This window comes from Centropristis striata, chromosome 7 (genome assembly GCF_030273125.1).
Source record: "Centropristis striata isolate RG_2023a ecotype Rhode Island chromosome 7, C.striata_1.0, whole genome shotgun sequence".
Taxonomy (NCBI): Eukaryota; Metazoa; Chordata; class Actinopteri; order Perciformes; family Serranidae; genus Centropristis; species Centropristis striata.
In genome coordinates, this window is record NC_081523.1 from 16,656,961 (window position 1) to 16,676,510 (window position 19,550).

Here is a 19,550-nt window from a genome sequence, read left to right on the forward strand (position 1 = left end):
TACTTCAAAGTGCTATTAATGTTCATGACACATACCATGTTATGTTTATGACACGCTCATGTCACTCTCATGTAGACACCTTCAAAATAAAGTGTTACCATATCTTGCTTAAGTCACAAAGGAATGTTCAAAGAATTGCCTAAGTCACATTTTATTTTGACTTAGGCGTAATAAATCCGCTTAAGTCACACACTTGACATGGGCCATCATTATCTTAAAGGGGTAAAATCACATGATCTGATCAACTGAGGATGTAGGCGATTTTACCATAGGTGGCTGGCGTCATGAGATGATGATTTAGGCAAAAAAAAAAACAATTTTGACAAAAAATGACTTAGGCGATTATTTTAAGTGTGACTATATGAGAACCTATTTAACATGCTACAATCTGTATTTCTCTAATGTGCAATATCTGCGAAATGCAAACAAATAAAAAAATAAAAGAAATAATAAATGCCAAATAGCAGCCATGTAAGTATTTTATGTAAATAAGGTGTTTGTATCTTGTTTTTTTTTCTTTATTCTGTTTTTATATTTTAAATAAAGTATTATCTTATCTTAATATATTTTAATAATTAATAATGAGCAACCTCCAACTGCCTATTCTTTAAAATAACAATAACAATTATAAAATAACAATAATCAGATTTTTTTTTCCCCGTATAGCATCTTCCATACATAAAATGCAGCTCAAAGTGCTTCCAGGTATGGCATTAAAAATCAATAGGGGCTAAAAGAGAAAATAAATGAAAAAACATAATATTAGATTGAAATCAGATTTATTGGTCAAATTAAAATGCAAGTCGGTCAACATGCTCTCAATGTACAGTGGTGTGATATAACTGGTGCAAACTGTGGATATTTAAATAATATTTACCTATAATGTGAGCATAATTTACAAAAAGTATGTACATTTAAAAAGGTCAGGGGTTATTGTAACATCCAGAGTATACAAAGAGTATTCAGTGCTGAAGGGAAAGTTCCAAATTAAATTAAATGCATGTTTTTCCTCTCTCGTATTGGAGATATCCGCTGTATGATGTCTGCCTTCCCTTGAATATAATGGAACTAGATGACACTTGTCTTGCTCAAAGCGACAAAAATAACATTTGAAAAATTCAACAGCAATGTGACCTGGTTACTTAAGATAATCCCCAACTATTTTCTTTGTAGTATTGTTTCTACATTGGTCCTGGCATTATCGTGAATAAGTGGGTCATTATTTCTGGAAAGACACTTTGCTTTTGAATTTTTTAAAATGTATTTTTCGGTGCTTTATGATCCCGTTATATCTGAACAAAGGCAGGCGTTTTTATGGCCAATATATCCAACACCTGGAAACTCACACCAAAACAATAGACTGATAAATAGCACTACAGGTAAGACAAAAAATGTATTTTTAATTTTGAGCTGAACTGTCCCTTTAACATTCAATGTTACTTATAGTTTTTTCTAAAATCCCTCAATTTCTTCAGGTATAATATTGATCGATGTAAGAAACCAATAAAGTTGTCCAGGTTCCTTCTGCATGCAATGCCATCTCACATAACACATAACGTTTGTTACTAATCTAGTTGCTCCAAAAGTGGAGGAGCCATTATACATGTGGTTAAGGGGCTGCACTTACATCATTTACCCCCAGATGGCAGTATTGAGAGGGAGATTTGGAGTTCAGAGTCTTGTCTATGGACACTTTGGCTTGTGACAACAAGAGCCAGAGTTCTCTCCACTAACCCCACAATTAAGGGACGACCCATTCCACCTTTTGGGTAACGGGCACCAACATATATGTTCAAATGCTTCCTGCGTATATGAATGTTCATTATGTATTAGAGTATGAGTAGAGTATGAGATTATGAGTGTTTCCTGTGCTTTCTGTGTACATATATGTGATTAAAAGGTTTACATTTTGACCCAAATTATTTCTCATATTTATGAAATGTAAGCGCTGATATATTGTAGAAAGAAATTATATACTGAGACAGGCACATTTCACAAGCAGCTGAGGAAGATGCAGTTAATGTGGGTGTGACCGTTTTCTTTCATGAAGTTCATGTTTGTAGCCATCCCCTTCTTCACATCTGGCAACAACATCTGTCGTCTTCCGCCAGTCAGAATCTCTGATGTTTTACATCTACTGAGCCAGCTTTTTAACCTCAGTCACACCCAATGACACACACACACACACACAGGGTGACACAGATAAATGGGCTGCACACATCACTGAAAACAAATTATAGGTTAGTGTGCTGGTGGGGGGCGAGGGATTACTGACATTGGAGTGTGTGTCTAGCCCTTTTGTGTCACACACACACACACACACACACACACACACACACACACACACATATATATCTATATAATGTGATTCAGGATGTCTGTAGCTGTTCTCGGTCATATTTGGAGAGTGTTGAGCCTCCTCTCATCTGTCACTGCATGATGTTTACACTTCTGTCCTCTCTGGAGCAAAGGACTTACAGACTTACCGTAAGGAGGATGGTGTGGTCAGCAGTGGTGGAATCTAAATAAGTATATTTACTCAAATACTGTGGTTACTTGAGTCTTTGCAGGCACCTTTCTACTTTCTACTACATCTCAGAGGGGAATACTGAGCATTTTATTTCACTGCATTTCTCTGACAGCTTTAATTACATAAAAAACATGTTTGGTTATAAATTGAACTACCCAACCGTATATACAAGTACAGCTGAAACTGTTGTAGACAGAAAATTAATTAACTATTTTTTATGAAAATCCCATTAAAAGTCTTAATTAATGTATACAAAGCACTGTGGAGGTGCCACTTTGGGTTATGAGAACTTGTGATAGTAATTTCTTACTATTTTCAGACTTTTTTTTTTAGAATCCAAACAATCGATTAATGGGGAAAATGACCAGCAGATAATCTACAATGAAAATAATCATTAGTTAACAGTTAAAAATGAGCTACACCTCAATGAACTACAACAGTAAAATCCTGCTTGTACTTTACTGGATGAGTAAATAATGATATAATGATATAGAAGTATTATTAGTCACCAGATACATTTTTATGAATTGCATATTTTTACTGTACTTTTACAGTGTGGTGATAGCACTTTTACGAAAGGATCTAAGTACTTCCTCCACCACTGGTAGTCAGTAATTAGTTTGCCCTTTTATACATTATCACTGTCACTTGATTAAGACCACTCAATAAGAATTTTAAGTTTGAACACTTAAAAAAGTTTTTCCACCCAATACGTGTTTGTGCAAATCCTCCATTGTACTTCAGACTTGTGTCCAGACAATGTGATCTCTGTAGCTTTCTGTCACAGGGACACCACATGAGCACACCTCAGCTGTCTGAGCAGCTGTTGCTGTGACGCCATCTGTGAACAGCCCTGGAGCTCCCAACAGGAGTGTGAGAAAACACATTGTTTCCGAAACACACTCACACACACACACTATGCGAGTCCTGCATGTGCGCCATTAGCTGAGATAGAGCGGAACAGGATCTCTTTCTTCCAGGGTCCAGGGATTAATACTTCCTGTGTGACCCAGACAAGGTTTAGATGAGAGTCTCTTGAGCGAGGTTTACAGTCTGTACAGCCAGCGCTCTGTATTAACACGAGAAAGCCAAACAAGGTAGGGTTAGACTACGTAACATTAAGGTATCAGAGGCTGGAGTTGCTGACAAGTAGCTCCTACACTTGTCTTGTCCTGTAAACATCTTGGGCTGATTAATCTCAAATTTCATTTGACAAAACTGCCTTATATTACATCATATATACTATGCTATGATAGAATGTTTCCTCCATTACAAGTTGCCCTTTGGCCTGACAAGTTTATCCGCACAAGAAAGGCTATAAAATTAACAATACTGTTAAAAACAAACACTTCCAATGATATTTAGGGTTCCAACACCACCAATTCAGGTACTTTTCAAGCTTTTTTAGCACCTGAAAGCAGTGGTAAATTACACATTTTATACAGTACAAATGGTAGATACAGTAGACTTTTAAATTAGCCGTTTCTGTGCAATAAACAACCACAATTATGTTTCGTTATAGCATTCTTCAGAAGGGTGACTAAAACAAAGTTTTATGTTCCAAAATGTGTCACCTATTTGTAAGTGGACTTGGCAGCCAATATGACCTAAATTTCAAGTTGTTTTAAGCACTTCTCAGACTCTAAAACACCACATTAAAATTTAACTGTTCAAGAATATCCAGCTGTAGGAAGCCTGAATATTGAGAAATTAGGTGCAAAAGTCAACACACAACAAAGCTTGGTAATGTCTCTCTGTACAGTTTTATTTACATGATACTATTCTGTTGTAATGCTGGATAGCAAGATTATATGTAATACATAAATATCAACACAGTTTGTTGTTTTTTCATTTTTTTGTACAAATTTGCATATAACTAAGAATCAGAAAGGAAAAACTCAAAACGGATACATACAGTTGTCTTTTAAATGAAAAACATCCTTACAGGGAAAAAAAGGTCGAGGGTTAACACAAGTCACAAACATACATGGGTTTCAATGTGTCAGGCAGCCATGAATACACACTTCTGCACAGGAATGTGCACATGCACGCGCACAAATACACACACGCACACTTCTCTACGGTGCTCTAAAGCAGACACACGGACCAATAGCTGTTAGACAGATGAAAAGTTACATCTAATCTTGGTATCTATTATTTTTCATAAATCTAGCTCTGGCATGCTCCTGTAGATCTGTAAACATGTGCTGATAAACCGGGTAGCTCCACAGACAAAAGGGATGGGGAACACGCACGCACGCACGCACGCACACCCACACACACACACACACACACACACACACCCACACACACATTCACTGTGCTCACATGAACGTTCTGTTAGCGCATTAAAAAAAATAAATCATGGTTCACATACCCTAATTCCACAAATGCACTGAATACATGCGCTAACATCAGTACAATATCAATGGAAGAGAAAAAAAGCTAATAAAAACATAACAGATAATTGTCTCTCAGCAAATAAAATATCCAAAACCCTAAGTTGAGTGATGCCAAATATTTCTGAAACACTAATGCAGATGAAGAGTAACTCATGCATTTATCCCATTCATTCATGCCCCTACAATGTTGTTTAAATTCACCTACCAGGCCTGCCAGGGAAGGGTGCCTCCTCCCTCTCAGGCCACAAATGGGTACACACAGCCCTGCACCAGGCGTCTGTGATTACATTATGAGCTCAGACCAGTTGGGGGGGGGGGGGGGGGGGACTCCTTCACCCATTATGTCCATTGAAAATGTTTAGATTCAGTGAGACGCGGAGTAAATTTGTTTGTCCCTGTCTAGCATGATACCTCCAGCCATAATGGAAACAGCCTCATCACAATCAAACCGATCAAAGTCAACACAGACATGCTGATCAGAGGGTCACTGAGGCTGGCTATCAAGACGATCCATTGTTCTGCTGGGGTCGAAGCTGATGAAAAACAAAGTAAAAGGGAAGACAACAAAGCTTAACACAGCAGCTGTGAGGTAGGTAAAGCTAGGAAAGACAGAGACAAAGTAACAAAGCCCCTTGTGCATGGTGGGGGACAGTTGTACGGTTCTCCAAACGCTGACTGACTCCAGTACCAACGGAGCACTGAACAAGAAGTTCAAAAGGTTGAGGGACACAACTCGTGTGGACTGTTACTGTGTAGTCTGAATGCTTTTTAAAGACCTGCTAGTGTCTGACACATGACAGGGTCTTAATAAGATGGCTGTCTACGGTTTGGCACAAAATGGCGCCTGGTATGGGTGAGAGGAGCACAGCATATCCTGGACAGTTAGCCTGGGCTGCTCTTAATAAGACAATACATATTCTTAGAAAAAAAAAGGACTGAACAGCGGCAAAGTCACACCACAGAAAATAGGATAAAACAAACTAATGAATTAATCAAAAAAGGAGAAAAGTGATCATTCATGCATCTCCCTCAGACAGAATCTTTTTTTTTTTCTTTTTTTCCATCATTTCTTGAGGTTGTTATTTTGTAAATCAAGTCCTTTCAATCCTCACTTGGCCACTCGTGCCAGTGCTCTTTTCAAAAGGTTCACACTCATTCTCCAGTCTTTGTCAAAGGTGTTTGTCATTGTTGCCGCCGCTGCTGCTGTTATTTTGTAAAATCTATATTCTCTGGATCTTGTCAGCCACCACCACGGGGTTCTCTTTACGGATCTTGGCGGCAGCCTCGGCTTTGTAATCATAGGGACAGTTGTGCTTGTCTGAGTACCGGTGGATGCCACAGAACAGATTGCCACAGCGACAGTCGAACCCTGGAAGCACAAAGGGCATCGGTCAAGAGGGATAGTAAGAGAAAACCCTTTGTCTTTAAATATAAAATGATCACAAACTGAATCACACTGACAGGAATAACATGTTTTGCATCATATCCCTTCATGTCCCCCCTGCTCACCTGTAAGGCCCACCCTTTTGCGGCACATGAAGCACCTATTCTTCTTGGGTTTGGGGGTATCACCTTTGCCTTCTTCACTGCTGGAAGAAGCTACAGGAGAAGGGCTAGAAGCAGCAGGCTGGTTTACAACTACATAAAAGGATAGACAACAGGGGGGAAATTCTCATTAGTCATGCTAGGTTAAATTTGCAATAATCTGATAACTTTCATTTTCAAGAGCAGCTGATTAATGAGTTTTGTTCATAGTTCTACAAGACATGCAAACACACAGGCAAGGGAAATTGTGTACTTTTGTCCTGAACGACAGTAATTATTATGTGCCTTATCTCTAAATTGCCCCTTCCTGTTCTTGGCAGAAAATAATGCACTACTCTGAAAGCGCCTTTGGCAAGCAGCATCCAATCTGAGAATGCCCTCTGGTGTAGAGGTATTTTTAAACAGGTTTATTTTTAGGTCTCCTCGCTTTCTTGGAGGCTGTAAGTAAAACCAACAGTTGGGATTAAGGTATGCAGCGAAGCATCAAAAATAAACTGTGGCTGCAGTGGGTCCTACAAGGAGATGTTTAACTTAAGAAGTCTCCATGTGAGCGTTCACCTGCGTGTGTCTGTTCGTTGCCTGTGTGTCTGTTTATGTCTGCTAGCCTGTCTATTACTATAAGTGTGTTTATGAGTGAATTACCAGGCTCTAAGGGTTCTGGTTTGTCCTCTCTCGAGATGCTCATCTCTGTCATTTGTTGGGTGACAGGAAGAGATCCTTGCACAGTTCTGAAGGTTGAGGAGAAAAGGCATTAGCATAAGAAACAGAACCATTTGACCAGCAGTTTTTGAAATGAGCAGTTACTAACTACCTTGAAATAAATTAGGCAATACTGACCTAGACATGTCTGGTGAAGAGGCAGGGGAGGCATCAACCTTGGCTAAACTGGCTTCTAGTCTCTGGATGGCTGAGGCCTCTGAGGTAGGACTACCAGCTGAGCCTGGGGGAGAACACAGTGAACTCTTGTTAGACAAAACTCAAAACAGTAAACAAGGCAACACAAAGTACAAAATAAGTACAATCCTAGGTGGAAAAATATTTTGTATATGTAAGTTTCGAGCACAGCACTGAATTGATTTTAAAAATTAAAACTCTAGATTAATAATTTAAAATCTCCTCAGTTGACTCGGGAATGAAATATTGGGCCATTTCCCCTTCGCAAAGCATGTATCAGATAATCTTTCTACTCTCTGTAACGTGTTTGTCTTATATGAAAAGTAGGTTTCAACAGGTTGCAAGTGTCACATTGTGAAGGAAACTTTAATGTTTGACCTTAGAAATGTCTAAAGGAGTGAACACCCACCTAACCTTGAACACTGTAATGAAGAAAACAGCTGTCTTTCATTACACAGAGAGGAAAAACAGAGAGGGAGGACAGGGGGAGGAGAGCTGGGAAAACACACCGGCTGGCCTAGAACCGGTTGTGTTTGAAAACAATGTCTGCACTTCTTTGAGGCCCTCCTTATCTCTGGCTGTAAATATATAGCTTAGGGTGCATGAATGTGTTTACAGCGCAAACTCAAGGGTTGTGAAGTTAATCTGGCTTGCAATTGTTTTCACTTTTTCGGAGACACAAGCAAAACTCTCCATATCTTTTTTAAGATATTTTCTGAAATGACTTACCCATAGGGCTGAGGGGGCTCATGCGGTCGCTGCTCTGCTGCCGTGTCAGGTGATCCTTATAGCATACGGAGCACATACCATTGGTTCTTGGGTTGCCATAGAAGCCACAGCCTGTGGCACAAAGCATGGGCACCGGGCTCTGGTTCGTCTCTTGGGCCATTGCTAAAAGAACAAGAGAAACAGAGAATAAGAATTAGACACACTGAGTGAGCAGTTTTTTCTTGCACAAACACCTCAATGTGAAATACAACCGAGAACTAAAATGTTTTCCATCACGGGACACATTTTTCCTGTAAAGACGCTGCTGTCATGCTGGTTCCAAAGAAACTTGTTGCGGTGTCAACAGAGCTCACAGATAACAGGAGTCATATTATGAAAATTCGACATGCCTGCCTCTTTTGACTTGCCCTTTAGCCTGAATACAGTAATGAACGCTTCTCCACGGGAAGTCCAGAGAACAAACAACACTCTCTGTGTTCTGCTCAGCACCTTGGCAGAAGCTGGACTCTGTTCTGTCCCACAGCTTTGTTCACTGTTGAACACCCTTTTCTCCCACAATTCCCTCCCCACGAACCCCCTTTCACAGTCCTGAGAACATTTGACCGACAATTTCTCATTTTCATATCTGTATTCTGCTTTCATCTGTTGTTCCCTCTCCCAACAGCTATTCATAGCTAAACAGTTGGCGTTGCTTAGTAAATTCTTCATTACTAAAGGCAATTGTGTTATATGTGTCATAATTATGCGTCATGATAATTATGACTACAAATGACGCTTAACAATTACTAAACGCTGCCTCATCAGCCTGTTCACTTCCTCCTGATAGACACACTGACTTGATAGCAGTATCTCGGTCACATAAAGAACAAAAACATGGCAGTTACAATGACGTTCTGTTCGAACAAAAAGACACAAGATAGTGAATGAAGAGGAACAAAGTAGGTCGATAGTTTCAGAAAGTATTCCCCCTCCCCTCTCGTGATACTTGCCACACAAGGCATTTCAAAACCTCCCGAGTCATTTCTCCCCACACATACGCCCATAAACAAGCGTGTATGTGCGTAACTTGGCGAAACGTGTAGCCCTGTGACGTTGTCTCTCCGCTCTGCTGCAATGCAATACAGCAGGAAGTTGTGTAATGGGAGCTGCTGCCTTTGAGGCAACAGATCAAAAACACATTGATGAATGAACAAACAGACAGACAGGAAGGGCAGGATTAGCTTGGGTAAGAAGCATCCTGTCTGCCAGTCCTGCCCTGACTGTTTTACAAATCGTCTGATCAACTGATACTAGACCCCCTACAGAAAAGAAAACAACAGAGCCAACAGCTACACAGCAACAGAACCATATTCTTGTAAACAACCTTTGGCCCGGTCGTGCTGTAACATGGCAGCTGCTTTCTTGCGTTGGTGTCAAGCTCGTCTATATTCTGGTCACGGACACAAACAGGGCAGGCTAGCTTAATGTTCCAGGAGAGGCTGGCAGTCGTTTCAGAACGTCCTGTCAGTTCACTCGAGGTGTCCTGGCCTCACAAACAGACTAACAAGTGCCATTAAATCTTGAGCTATCCACCCAACCCCTCCCCTTCTCCTCCTCTCTTTATCTACCCCTGCATGCTATCACTGCCGTGTCAACAAAGGGTTTCCTTGGAAAAGCCCACAAAGACCTTCTCTCCTTTGCGTCACGTGTTCAACTGCTGACTGCTGAAAAATACCAGACAGGACTGATCCAGGGTTAGTAACTACCTTGTAGCTCGAAAGGAATGTTTATTTTTTTACATGTAATCATCAGCGTCAGTATCTTTAAGACCATACACCAGTTTATTAAATTGACAGCTACATTTGGACTGTAGGATTCTGGCCACATATCTATAGGTCAAGTTCTTGGTACAAGATCTTTGAGTCAAAACAGAGGTAATATTGATCTAAACTGAGACTACATCAAGGAACACGACATGAAAAATAAAACAAGGAACATGACTAGGACGGTAGCTAACAGACTGACCGTGACTGTTGACTTTTTGACACAAAGGAACAATGAACAGTGTGGCTCAGCTGTCACGTTTGGGCCCAGCTGTCAGATAAACAGCAGGCATGTTAGAACCTAACCTTTACCAAGACCTCCCACAAAAGGGGATAAGGCAGGTGGTAAAAAACACCCAGGTCCCCCATGTTTAAATCCAGTCAGTTTTCAACCTGACACAAATACACTGCATACTTGATAAGTTTTAAATGTTTCATGATCAAATGAGGTCTTTTAGGGAGAAAAACACAGATGTTATGCAGGATATGACTGATTGTTGTTGATGTCGTTAAAAAAAAAATCAACAACCGGAAATACTCATTGCCCATTGATTGTTAATCAATAGGTACATTACTGGTTATGAGCAAAACAAACGGCCAAGTCTTATTTCTTTAAACTGGCAGTAAGATGAAATGTCCTAAATGTGCTATTTACAACGTGTTGTGAAATACTGAACCCCCAGGGCAAGTCAGGGGGTTTCCAACACGAGCAGATCATTCACCACCAACTTCCTTTCACATTAAATCCAGACCGCAATAAAATTTGAAAACTGGGCTGGCTCAAAATTGGGCTGTTTGGTCTCCAAGCCTTCAACAACCGAGCCCAGTTTAAACTACAGTCTTGGAAATCTCTAGCAAACAAAAGGGGAAGACAGTGCTCCTGTATCAGATACAGGCTTAACGTTAGCTCATATTTCAGGCCCTGCTGCTCTGAAAACTACTGAGTCACACTGAAGGACAGAACTGAAAAAGCCCACTGTTTGCTTCACGCAGTAAATCGTTCTATTTAAAGTGACCACCATGTTACAAATAATCATAAGAAATAATCGAGATGGCAACAGCAGTGATGGATTTTAAAATAACCCACAGTCTAGACAGAGTGGTCTCTGCTCCCTTTGTTTCTTCTTTCTTCCTTTGTCTGCAATCTCTCTGCTTCCTGTTTAGACATCGTTTTGTAGCTCCCATATCTCGCAATATTTCTACCAATAACCATTTTCTACGTGTTTTCAACGAAGCAATGTGAACAACATCGACTATATAATCACACTTAAGTACTTAGAAACGACTTGGTGTTGCCACATAGCTCTTAACGCCAAAACCTGCTTTTCTCCCAAGCTAAAACTACTGCAAACACTAGGCAAAGATGTACTGGCAGCTCATTTAATATTTAACTAAATGCTTTGTAGTAATTTCAGAGCAACTCTCTTGCTGTACTTGCCCATTCGGCTTATGAATTTTCTATTTCTAGACAGGAATTAGCTGGCTTTGGTTCCCCATCCCCCAGCTCGGGGCAAATAGAAAAACAGAGACAGCAACCAGCACTAGCTATAGCTCCCTCCCTTGTTTTCCCCCTAAACCAGACGGAGTCACGTTTGAGGGCTTGTGATATTTCCAGTCAGGAGGAGGAGATGATGGTGTCGGTGGTGACAACTTTCAACGAGCTAGAGACAAAAAATAACGCTTGTTTACCACACAATACCACCACCCTGACCTTTCAATCCACCCTTAAAGGTCGCCATGACCGACCATCAGCTTAGTTAGACACCCCTTTTTCCTTTTTTTAGTTGTTTACCTCGACAACTCATCCTTCTCAAGAAAAGAAAAACAATAATCCAAGATCATCACCTGATAAAAATCGATGAAGTTTCTCGCGAGACGACAAGAAAAAAAGTGGCCTTTTGTCCCTGGCAGAAGAAAAAAAAACCGGTCGAGGGAAGGTTTCGGGTCCTGGTAACGTCCTTTACTTTCGGGTTGTGTTTATGTGGCGTCGTCCGTCGTGTCAGACAGGTTTAGGTGGGTTTAATTCTCCCTTCCTCGCCCTCCTGCCTCTCTCTCTTTCTCCCTCGGTCTCTCGCTCCTTCTGGATGGATGTTTGTTTCCTTCTTTAGTAAGAGGAGTGGCGGATGACGTCACGGGTAAAACAACGTGTCGCCATTGGCTGACCGCGGAGCCCCCGAGCGCTATGTACAGTTCTGAGACACGGTGGGGGGAAGTCAGCCTCACGCATGCGCACAGCCGGTGTTGCGTTATTACACATCTATTCGTCATCCTCCTACAAGGCCACGAATCTTTTTATTGAGTAATCCACCTAAATTAATGTATAAATGAATAATGGTGCTGATATGACAGAAAAGAAAGGAATAAATGTATGATTAAGAGGGTAATCACTTGGGAATGCCTATTTGTTCAAGATTATATAGTCTGTGTTGGGAGGGTTACTATTACAACACTACAGATTACTGATTGGGTGTCCTAAAATGTTTTAAGTCAAATTAAGTCACATATTGTGGTAACATATTGTTTAAATCTTGCTGAGCTCATTTATCTGGACCTGAAAAAAACAACAACACACAAACGCACCATCATTAAAGAGTAATGAAAAAAACCCCAACAACAACAAAAAACTAGAAGACTAGTATAACTTATTGGGATATTGTGATAAACCAATAATATATAATAATATTGACAATAACCATGATATTAAAAATAAATAAATATTGATATTACAATATTATTATGTACATTAAATATTACACTAATGATAATATGTAAAAAATCTGGTTTTAATAATAATAATAATAATAATAATAATAATAATAATAATGGTTTTGTTTACAGACTCTTCCTCCACACACTTGTGTTTTGCGTCTAACTTGAGTCAAAGTCAAAAAACATAAAGCACAGTAAGCAAAGCTGAATTTGACTTTTTATATTAAAAAAGAAAATAAATTCTATATCATATTATTGTTGTGAATGTACTTAGCCACAATGATTGTTTAGTGAAAATCTGATATTGTGACATCCCTAATAGGATCATATATTATTTTGAGTTATATATTATATTATATTACATCTTCTATATAATATATATTTACTGATTTAATGCCCTCTCTCTACATTCTATAAAGTTTCATGAAACTTTGGCCAGTAGTTTTTCTTTAATCCTGCCGACAAACAGACAGACAGACAAACAAACAACAAACAAACCTTACCGAAAACAACCTTGTTGGCGGAGGTAATAAAGTAATCCCAATCCCTTTAAGTAATCTATTTAACTGTATTTGGACTAGCACCAATTTAAACTGTATTGTATTGAATGGTTACACCTATTTGAATTTCAAATAAGTAATCGCATTACTTATTTTCAGTTACTCCTATATTTGTAGAGGGCACTGTTTGTTGTTACAACAGCCTCGACCCCCCTACCCTGCCACCTCGTATGATTATTTATGTCAGAGGAACAAAACAAGTGCAGATTTATAGCCAGAAAGATATACAAGCCTGTTTGTTATGAGAGAGGGTGACACGAGGTGGCCCTCCCTCCTGCACGTACACACACACACACACACACACACACACACACACACACACACACACACACGTTTTGTTGACAGTGAGAGTGTAAACATGGTGTCCCAGTAATAGGGATGGGGGATACCATTAAACTTGGTTTCAACCTGGTCATACCAATACTTTTTTTTGTAATTAAAATAGGTTAATATGCTGTCAGATATAGGCATATATTCTTTTTACTATTTTACTCTGGTAATGTGTTAAAACAATACATTGTAATGAAAAGTATACATACAACCTGTACCTGATCAGGTCATCTCAAATATGCTTACTGTGTGAATTAATTTGTGTGAGTCTGCATGTGCCTAGAACATGATCAACTGACTGATCAAATGTTTTGGTAATGATCCTGTTGATTAAACCATTGAATCTGTAGTATAGTTTCTTTAGGAGCACCCTCATTTACATAATGCATTACAAAGCCCCTAGCCCCTTATCTTGATCTAATCTATCACAACCCAACCCTACCCTAAACTGAACCCAACACATAAATCTAATCCTACCCCCAAAACAAAATCCTAACAGTCTAACATCTCTTTCAATATCCGGCCCAAGAGAACAAGCCACAACGCATTCACTTAAAGGTGTCTTCAATCTGAAAGTTTATATTGGTCCTTGAAATAAGATAGATGTACAACAGCGCACACACTCACACACATAAACACACTATGTGTGTTGACGTTGAGAGTGTAAACATGCCTTGTGGGAGGCTAAAGATAAGAGCAGAGCAGCATCAGGAGATCAGGAGTTTCAGGGTGTTCTGTTAGAAAATGGTTGTGAAATTCATTCTGGTTGGCTCTAGTTTCAGTTGGTAAACAGGGATGTAGCCACCGCTGAGAACTCTGATGTCATGTCGTCAGTATTGTTGCAGGGAGTTCGGCGGGTTTAAACAGTTGAAGAAGGTGTTTACAGTTACAGTTTTAAAGTCCAAAGTCTCACATCAGAGTTTTTAAGGCTAAAGGACCGGACACAATACCAGGACAAATGTGCAGGAAGATACATTTAGCAGCACATTTTAGTAGTATTTTAAGCAGGTGACATTTTCCGTTTTAAACATGGTTAACTTTGTGAAAGGAAACGACTTGGGTAGGTTAGGACATCAAAACTATTTGGTCAAGTTCAGAAAAAAAGATCATGCTTTGGGTTAAAATAACTACTTTTGCAAGCAATTACAGATTAAGCTCAAATAACACCATTGACTTATAGTTTCAGACAGGACATGGACACTGGTCGGGTGTCTCCTTGTCCACAGTTAGGTAAATTCTCTATGAATTAGAGTGCATTACTTTTTGTAGGAATAACTAAAAGCAGTGAATGATAACAGCCTGAATGAATACACAACTGTGACTGTTTTTGGTTGCAAGGAAAATGGGCTGGGATTAAACTGGGGGACTTTAAACTCTTGGCCTCAGTATTTCTTAAATCTTGGTTACAGCTCTGCTGATAAACATATTTCTAGTGATAATTTAGATTAGGTGGGTTCTTTTGTTCACATTTTGCGTTAGCTGGCTCTTATTGACACCAACAGCCACTATAGGATATCATCTACTGGTCCTGTTTTTGTGAAACATAACAACACGTTCTTTACAGGGTGTCATGTGTGCTGTATAGTTTACCCTGCAGGTCTAACAAGTCCCAACATATTCGCTCACCTTGTCAGTATACCGCCACACACACATCCTCAGGCACAACAGGCCATGCTGAGCAGAATACAAACACTCAGGGCCTCGTGGTGTTTCAGAGTGTGTGCGAGTTTCAAGGAACATGTTGTCATCTCTCAGTGAGTGGATTCGTGGAAACTTAGAAGGCAAGTACAGTCTGGAAGCCATTGGCTAATACAGTCTGTTTGCTCCAGTTCAAACCAGACCTCATGTGCAAACTGGAAAAAGGTGTAGCCAAGTGAAAGCAAAAGTAAGTCTTCCCCTAACTTTTTGAAGGGGAATACACACACACACACACACACACACACACACACACACACACACACACTAATACTGGCGACATACTGGCATGTTGTTGATGTCTTCATTACGCAGCCTGAAACATGCAAAACAAGAACTTTTTGGGGGATTTCACTTACCAGTGACTGAAGCTTATTTTATGTCTAACATTTTGTCTTTCACACAAAATAAATCAGGCACATGACTAGGTTTTTTATAGTGCAAATGTCCATCTGTGTCTTTAAATAATGCTTCTGTAACATGTCTAAAGATGAAACTACTTGACGAAAAGAAAGACGTGTAACATGTAAATATGACCTGATTCACACAAACGAAACAAAAGTCCTCCAAACCATATGACCACATGCATCATTAGCTCCAACCCTCTAAGACAACCCACAGGAGAGTTTCTCTAAAAGAAGCGCCCTTACTGTTTTCAACATGTGGTTAAAAATGTTAAACAGCTGCAGTTTGGTGAGGCTTAGGGAACAAAACTATATGTTTAGGCTTTGGAAAACTGGCATTCAATGACTAATAGCAATAAATACACAATAAGAACACTGATCGATAAGAAAACTAGATAGCAGGAAAGACTACTTTTTGACAAGACTTTTTCTTCATTCTAATAACAAAAATTCTGTCTTGATATTATAAAAAAACTTGTCAATTGGGGATAGGCAAGTAAAAATGTAATATAGTTTATGTATAAATATTACTTTTATAAGTACTTTTTGGGTTTTGGCAGCTCAGAACACAACACGACATGTTTGAAATAGATTAAAGTATTTCCTGTGATTAAAGTGTCTTGTGTATTGAAGCCTACTTCTGATTCTTTAAGCGTCTATATGAGTCGTAATAAGATGCGTTACAAATTACATATGGTGTCATTTATGGGGAGGTTAGTCTCAATTAAAACATTTGAAAAACAGCAAAATTAGTATGATCTCTCTTCTTACAAACATAGAGTTGAGTGATCTTTAACAGACAGCAATACAATGCTTGACAACAAGCCCTGGCTTTGGTCAGATACTTAATCTCTAAAAACTAAAAGCCAGCTGGTATTCATCTGAGTCATCATAACTGCAGGATGGACAGTGGTTATCTGAGTAACACATTCACACTTATATAATTAATTCAGTATCACATAATGTTAATGTAGCATTTTCTCTCCAGGCTTTTCACTCTGGCTTTGATTGACTATTAGTCTGTTTGCATATAATTTACAACCAAAGTACCAGGGGAGGGTCCAGGATCATTACCCGCTGATTAAAGTGAAATTATGCCAAAGTGAAACACTGACAAATACTGAAAGGCAGCCATTGTTTACATCTAATTGCTCATGATTAGACAGAATAGTGCTTGTGGAAACTCACAATGTGGCATTTTTAGGCAAATTGTCCTCGACGTATCATACACTGTGTGGCTCCCTTGTTGTGCAGACATAAGCTTTTCATATGTGAGTAAAGAAGGCACAGTGAGGGAGGAGGGAGGCTGGGGGAAAACCTGTTCTGTATTTTACACTGGGGTCTTTGTGTGTGAGTGTTGTGTTAACGCAGCCCTGTCCGGAGAAGCAGAAAAGAAGGAGCATGTGTAAGTTAAGTGTATGTCTGTTTAGTATGTGAAGGTTCATGGGTTTCAGTGAGAGGAGGGGGCAGCTGAGGAGAGAGTGGGAGGTGTCGAGTATCATTACCCATCCCCCTCGCTGTCATAGCTTGGCTTCTATATGTGTGTGTGTTTGTAGGTTTTGGTACCACTGAGCATGTGTGTGTGTGGGTGGTTAGGTGTAATGGTGGTGGTGGTTGTATTGAAGAGGGTAGGGGGGTGGGACGGTAATTCTTTTTCACAACCATGACAGGCACATGTGAAGAGCCTGGAAGTGACAATGTTGCCATGACAACAGATGCATACAATTCGCAGAAACGTTTTTTTTTGGTGTGTTTCAGTCTGTCCGTGTGTGTGTGTGTGTGTGTGTGTGTGTGTGTGGGGGGGGGATTACTTATGTGAATCTGGAACACCCCATGTAGTTACTAGGCAGATATTGTCCCACCCGACACACACACACACACAGAGGCACAGCTTGCCTGTGTCTGGCGTCGGTGTGGTGAGACACTGTTGATAAAGGGGCTAGTGGTGGAAATGGCAGCTTATCCATTTACATAAGCTGTGTGCGGGGCTTGATAAGCTCTACACTGAGGCTGACTAAAACCATTGCTTCAAAAACTTGATCCCCCACCCTGCTCTATCCACATTCAACTTCATGTGCAGCCCCTCATTAAAGGGGCGATGACATATGCGTATGTGTGTGGTTAAAGTAAGTAAAGAGAAACATTTTCACGAACAGAGGGTGCCTGTCTGTGTGATTTTGGGCTGATCAGGGACAGCTTTGTTGTAAATCCTCGCTACCTTCAGTTCCATTTACACTGTTGTTGATGTAATTGTGGAGGAAACACTAGGTGAACACGCTGGAGAAAACGTGAGGTAGAATACACTGGGCTTGTGGATGGATTACATGGCCAAGTGGTCAGGGGTCTTAATTTAAAAAATGTTGCCAGAAAAAACACACAAAACTATCAGGAAGAGACACTAAATGACCAGAAACATACACAAAACCATGACAGAGATGCAAAACAACACTAAATGACAGAAAATTACTGAAAATTGACAACAAAAAACTACCAAGATATAGATAGATATAAAACAACTACTAAGAGGAATAATATGACCACAAAGGACCCAGAGTTACTAAAAAGAGTAAAATGAGTAAAAACAGATGTTTGTCAATAAATTTGTGCTAAATGACTATAAGTAACACAAAATGATCACAGAGACACAAAAGGACTATATAGAAACATAAGACATCCAAATAGCTAGAAATAGATGTAAAACAACTACAAGGACCCAAAGTTACTACAAAGAGTAAAATGACTAAAAACAGATGCAAAAATAACTACAAAGAGATGCAAAATGACTAAAAATAGATGAGTAAAAGAGACACAAGATGCCCACATAGAATGTAAGTGTCTAAAAAGATGCAAAATGACTCCATGAAGATGTAAAATGATTAAAAACAGATGCAAAACAACTACGAAAACATGCAAAACGATTACAAAGATGCAAAATGACAAAAAGATGCAAAACAGCCCCTAATCGACAATCACAAAAAAGAAAAAAACAACAACTAAAAGCACACTCTTAAATATTCTTTAGATGTCTTGTTTTTGTGTACACAGGGTGGGAGGCTCTTACATGTGTGTGCCCAGGGGGCCATTGTCTCATAATCTGTCCATGACTGGGGTCACATATGTGCCGAAGTGTCAAGAAGCAAAGTACGAGATAATCGGAAAGAAACTGAAGACGTAAAACAACAGAGAGGTAAACAAGAGAAAGCACAACAAAAATATGATCAAATGAATGTGATCCGCTGAATCAGCATATACTGACCATCCAGTCCCTCACTCGTGCTGCTACACAGCCCCTCTACATCTCTGATGAATGTGTTTCTTGTTATTTCTGACCAGGGAGGAGTCCCCCCCAAACTTTCCCAGCACACACACTCTGTCTAATCCCTCTCCTTCTTTCTTTCTCTTTCCCCCCTTCTTCGCACACACAAACCTCACCGTACATGGCTATGATTGTTGGAATAACACTGTGTGTGTGTGTGTGTGTGTGTGTGTGTGTGTGTGTGTGTGTGAGAAAGTCTGGTTCTTCTGAAAAGCTGCAGAAAGATGGTGCATATGCTTGCAACAAAGTGTTTATGTTGCTGTACAATAATTAGCTGTCAGTTACAAATGTATGCTTCTGTATGTGTATGTGTGTGTGTGTGTGTGTGTGTGTGTGTGTGGGTTTGTCCTTTGCAGATGATATATGAGACTCCATGGAGGCTGCATGCCTGCGTGAGGTGAACAAATGTGAACCCTTGCATGTGAGTGTGCGTGTGTGAAAGAGAGGGTGTGTGTGTACATGTGTGTGCAGCAGATGTCCTGTGTTCTGTTCTGTTCTCCAGACTGGCTGGTCTTTGTTGCTGCTCCCTCGTGCAGACGGGCCTGGCCACGTGCTTCTATGTCTGCAAGTGCAAGCCACGCCTTCACCGCTGTAATCTGTCAATTCCAGCAGCCAAGTCCCGCCCCTAACAACA

The 19,550-nt window shown here is 39.9% G+C and overlaps 1 protein-coding gene across 1 annotated transcript; it reads right to left on the reverse strand.

Annotated features, from left to right (window-relative positions):
* Positions 1 to 4,274: 4,274 nt before the first annotated feature.
* zfand5a (zinc finger, AN1-type domain 5a) lies at positions 4,275 to 11,966 on the reverse strand. The gene is made up of 6 exons (XM_059337861.1): positions 11,748 to 11,966; positions 8,101 to 8,262; positions 7,315 to 7,417; positions 7,120 to 7,205; positions 6,442 to 6,570; positions 4,275 to 6,301 (listed from the first exon to the last, which is right to left on the reverse strand). Exons 2-6 carry the CDS (start codon positions 8,258 to 8,260, stop codon positions 6,153 to 6,155), a joined length of 627 nt encoding a protein of 208 aa, XP_059193844.1. The 5' UTR covers positions 8,261 to 8,262; positions 11,748 to 11,966; the 3' UTR covers positions 4,275 to 6,152.
* Between the last annotated feature and the right edge of the window lie 7,584 nt (positions 11,967 to 19,550).

Excerpts from the sequence above, each read along its gene's own strand:
- zfand5a (XM_059337861.1), bottom strand. The coding sequence starts at position 8,260 with ATGGCCCAAGAGACGAACCAGAGCCCGGTGCCCATGCTTTGTGCCACA. Across the intron at positions 7,418-8,100 it reads GAGCCCCCTCAGCCCTATGG|GCTCAGCTGGTAGTCCTACC; the intron begins GTAAGTCATTTC and ends GTTCTCCCCCAG. Across the intron at positions 6,302-6,441 it reads CAAAAGGGTGGGCCTTACAG|GGTTCGACTGTCGCTGTGGC; the intron begins GTGAGCAGGGGG and ends TTGTGCTTCCAG.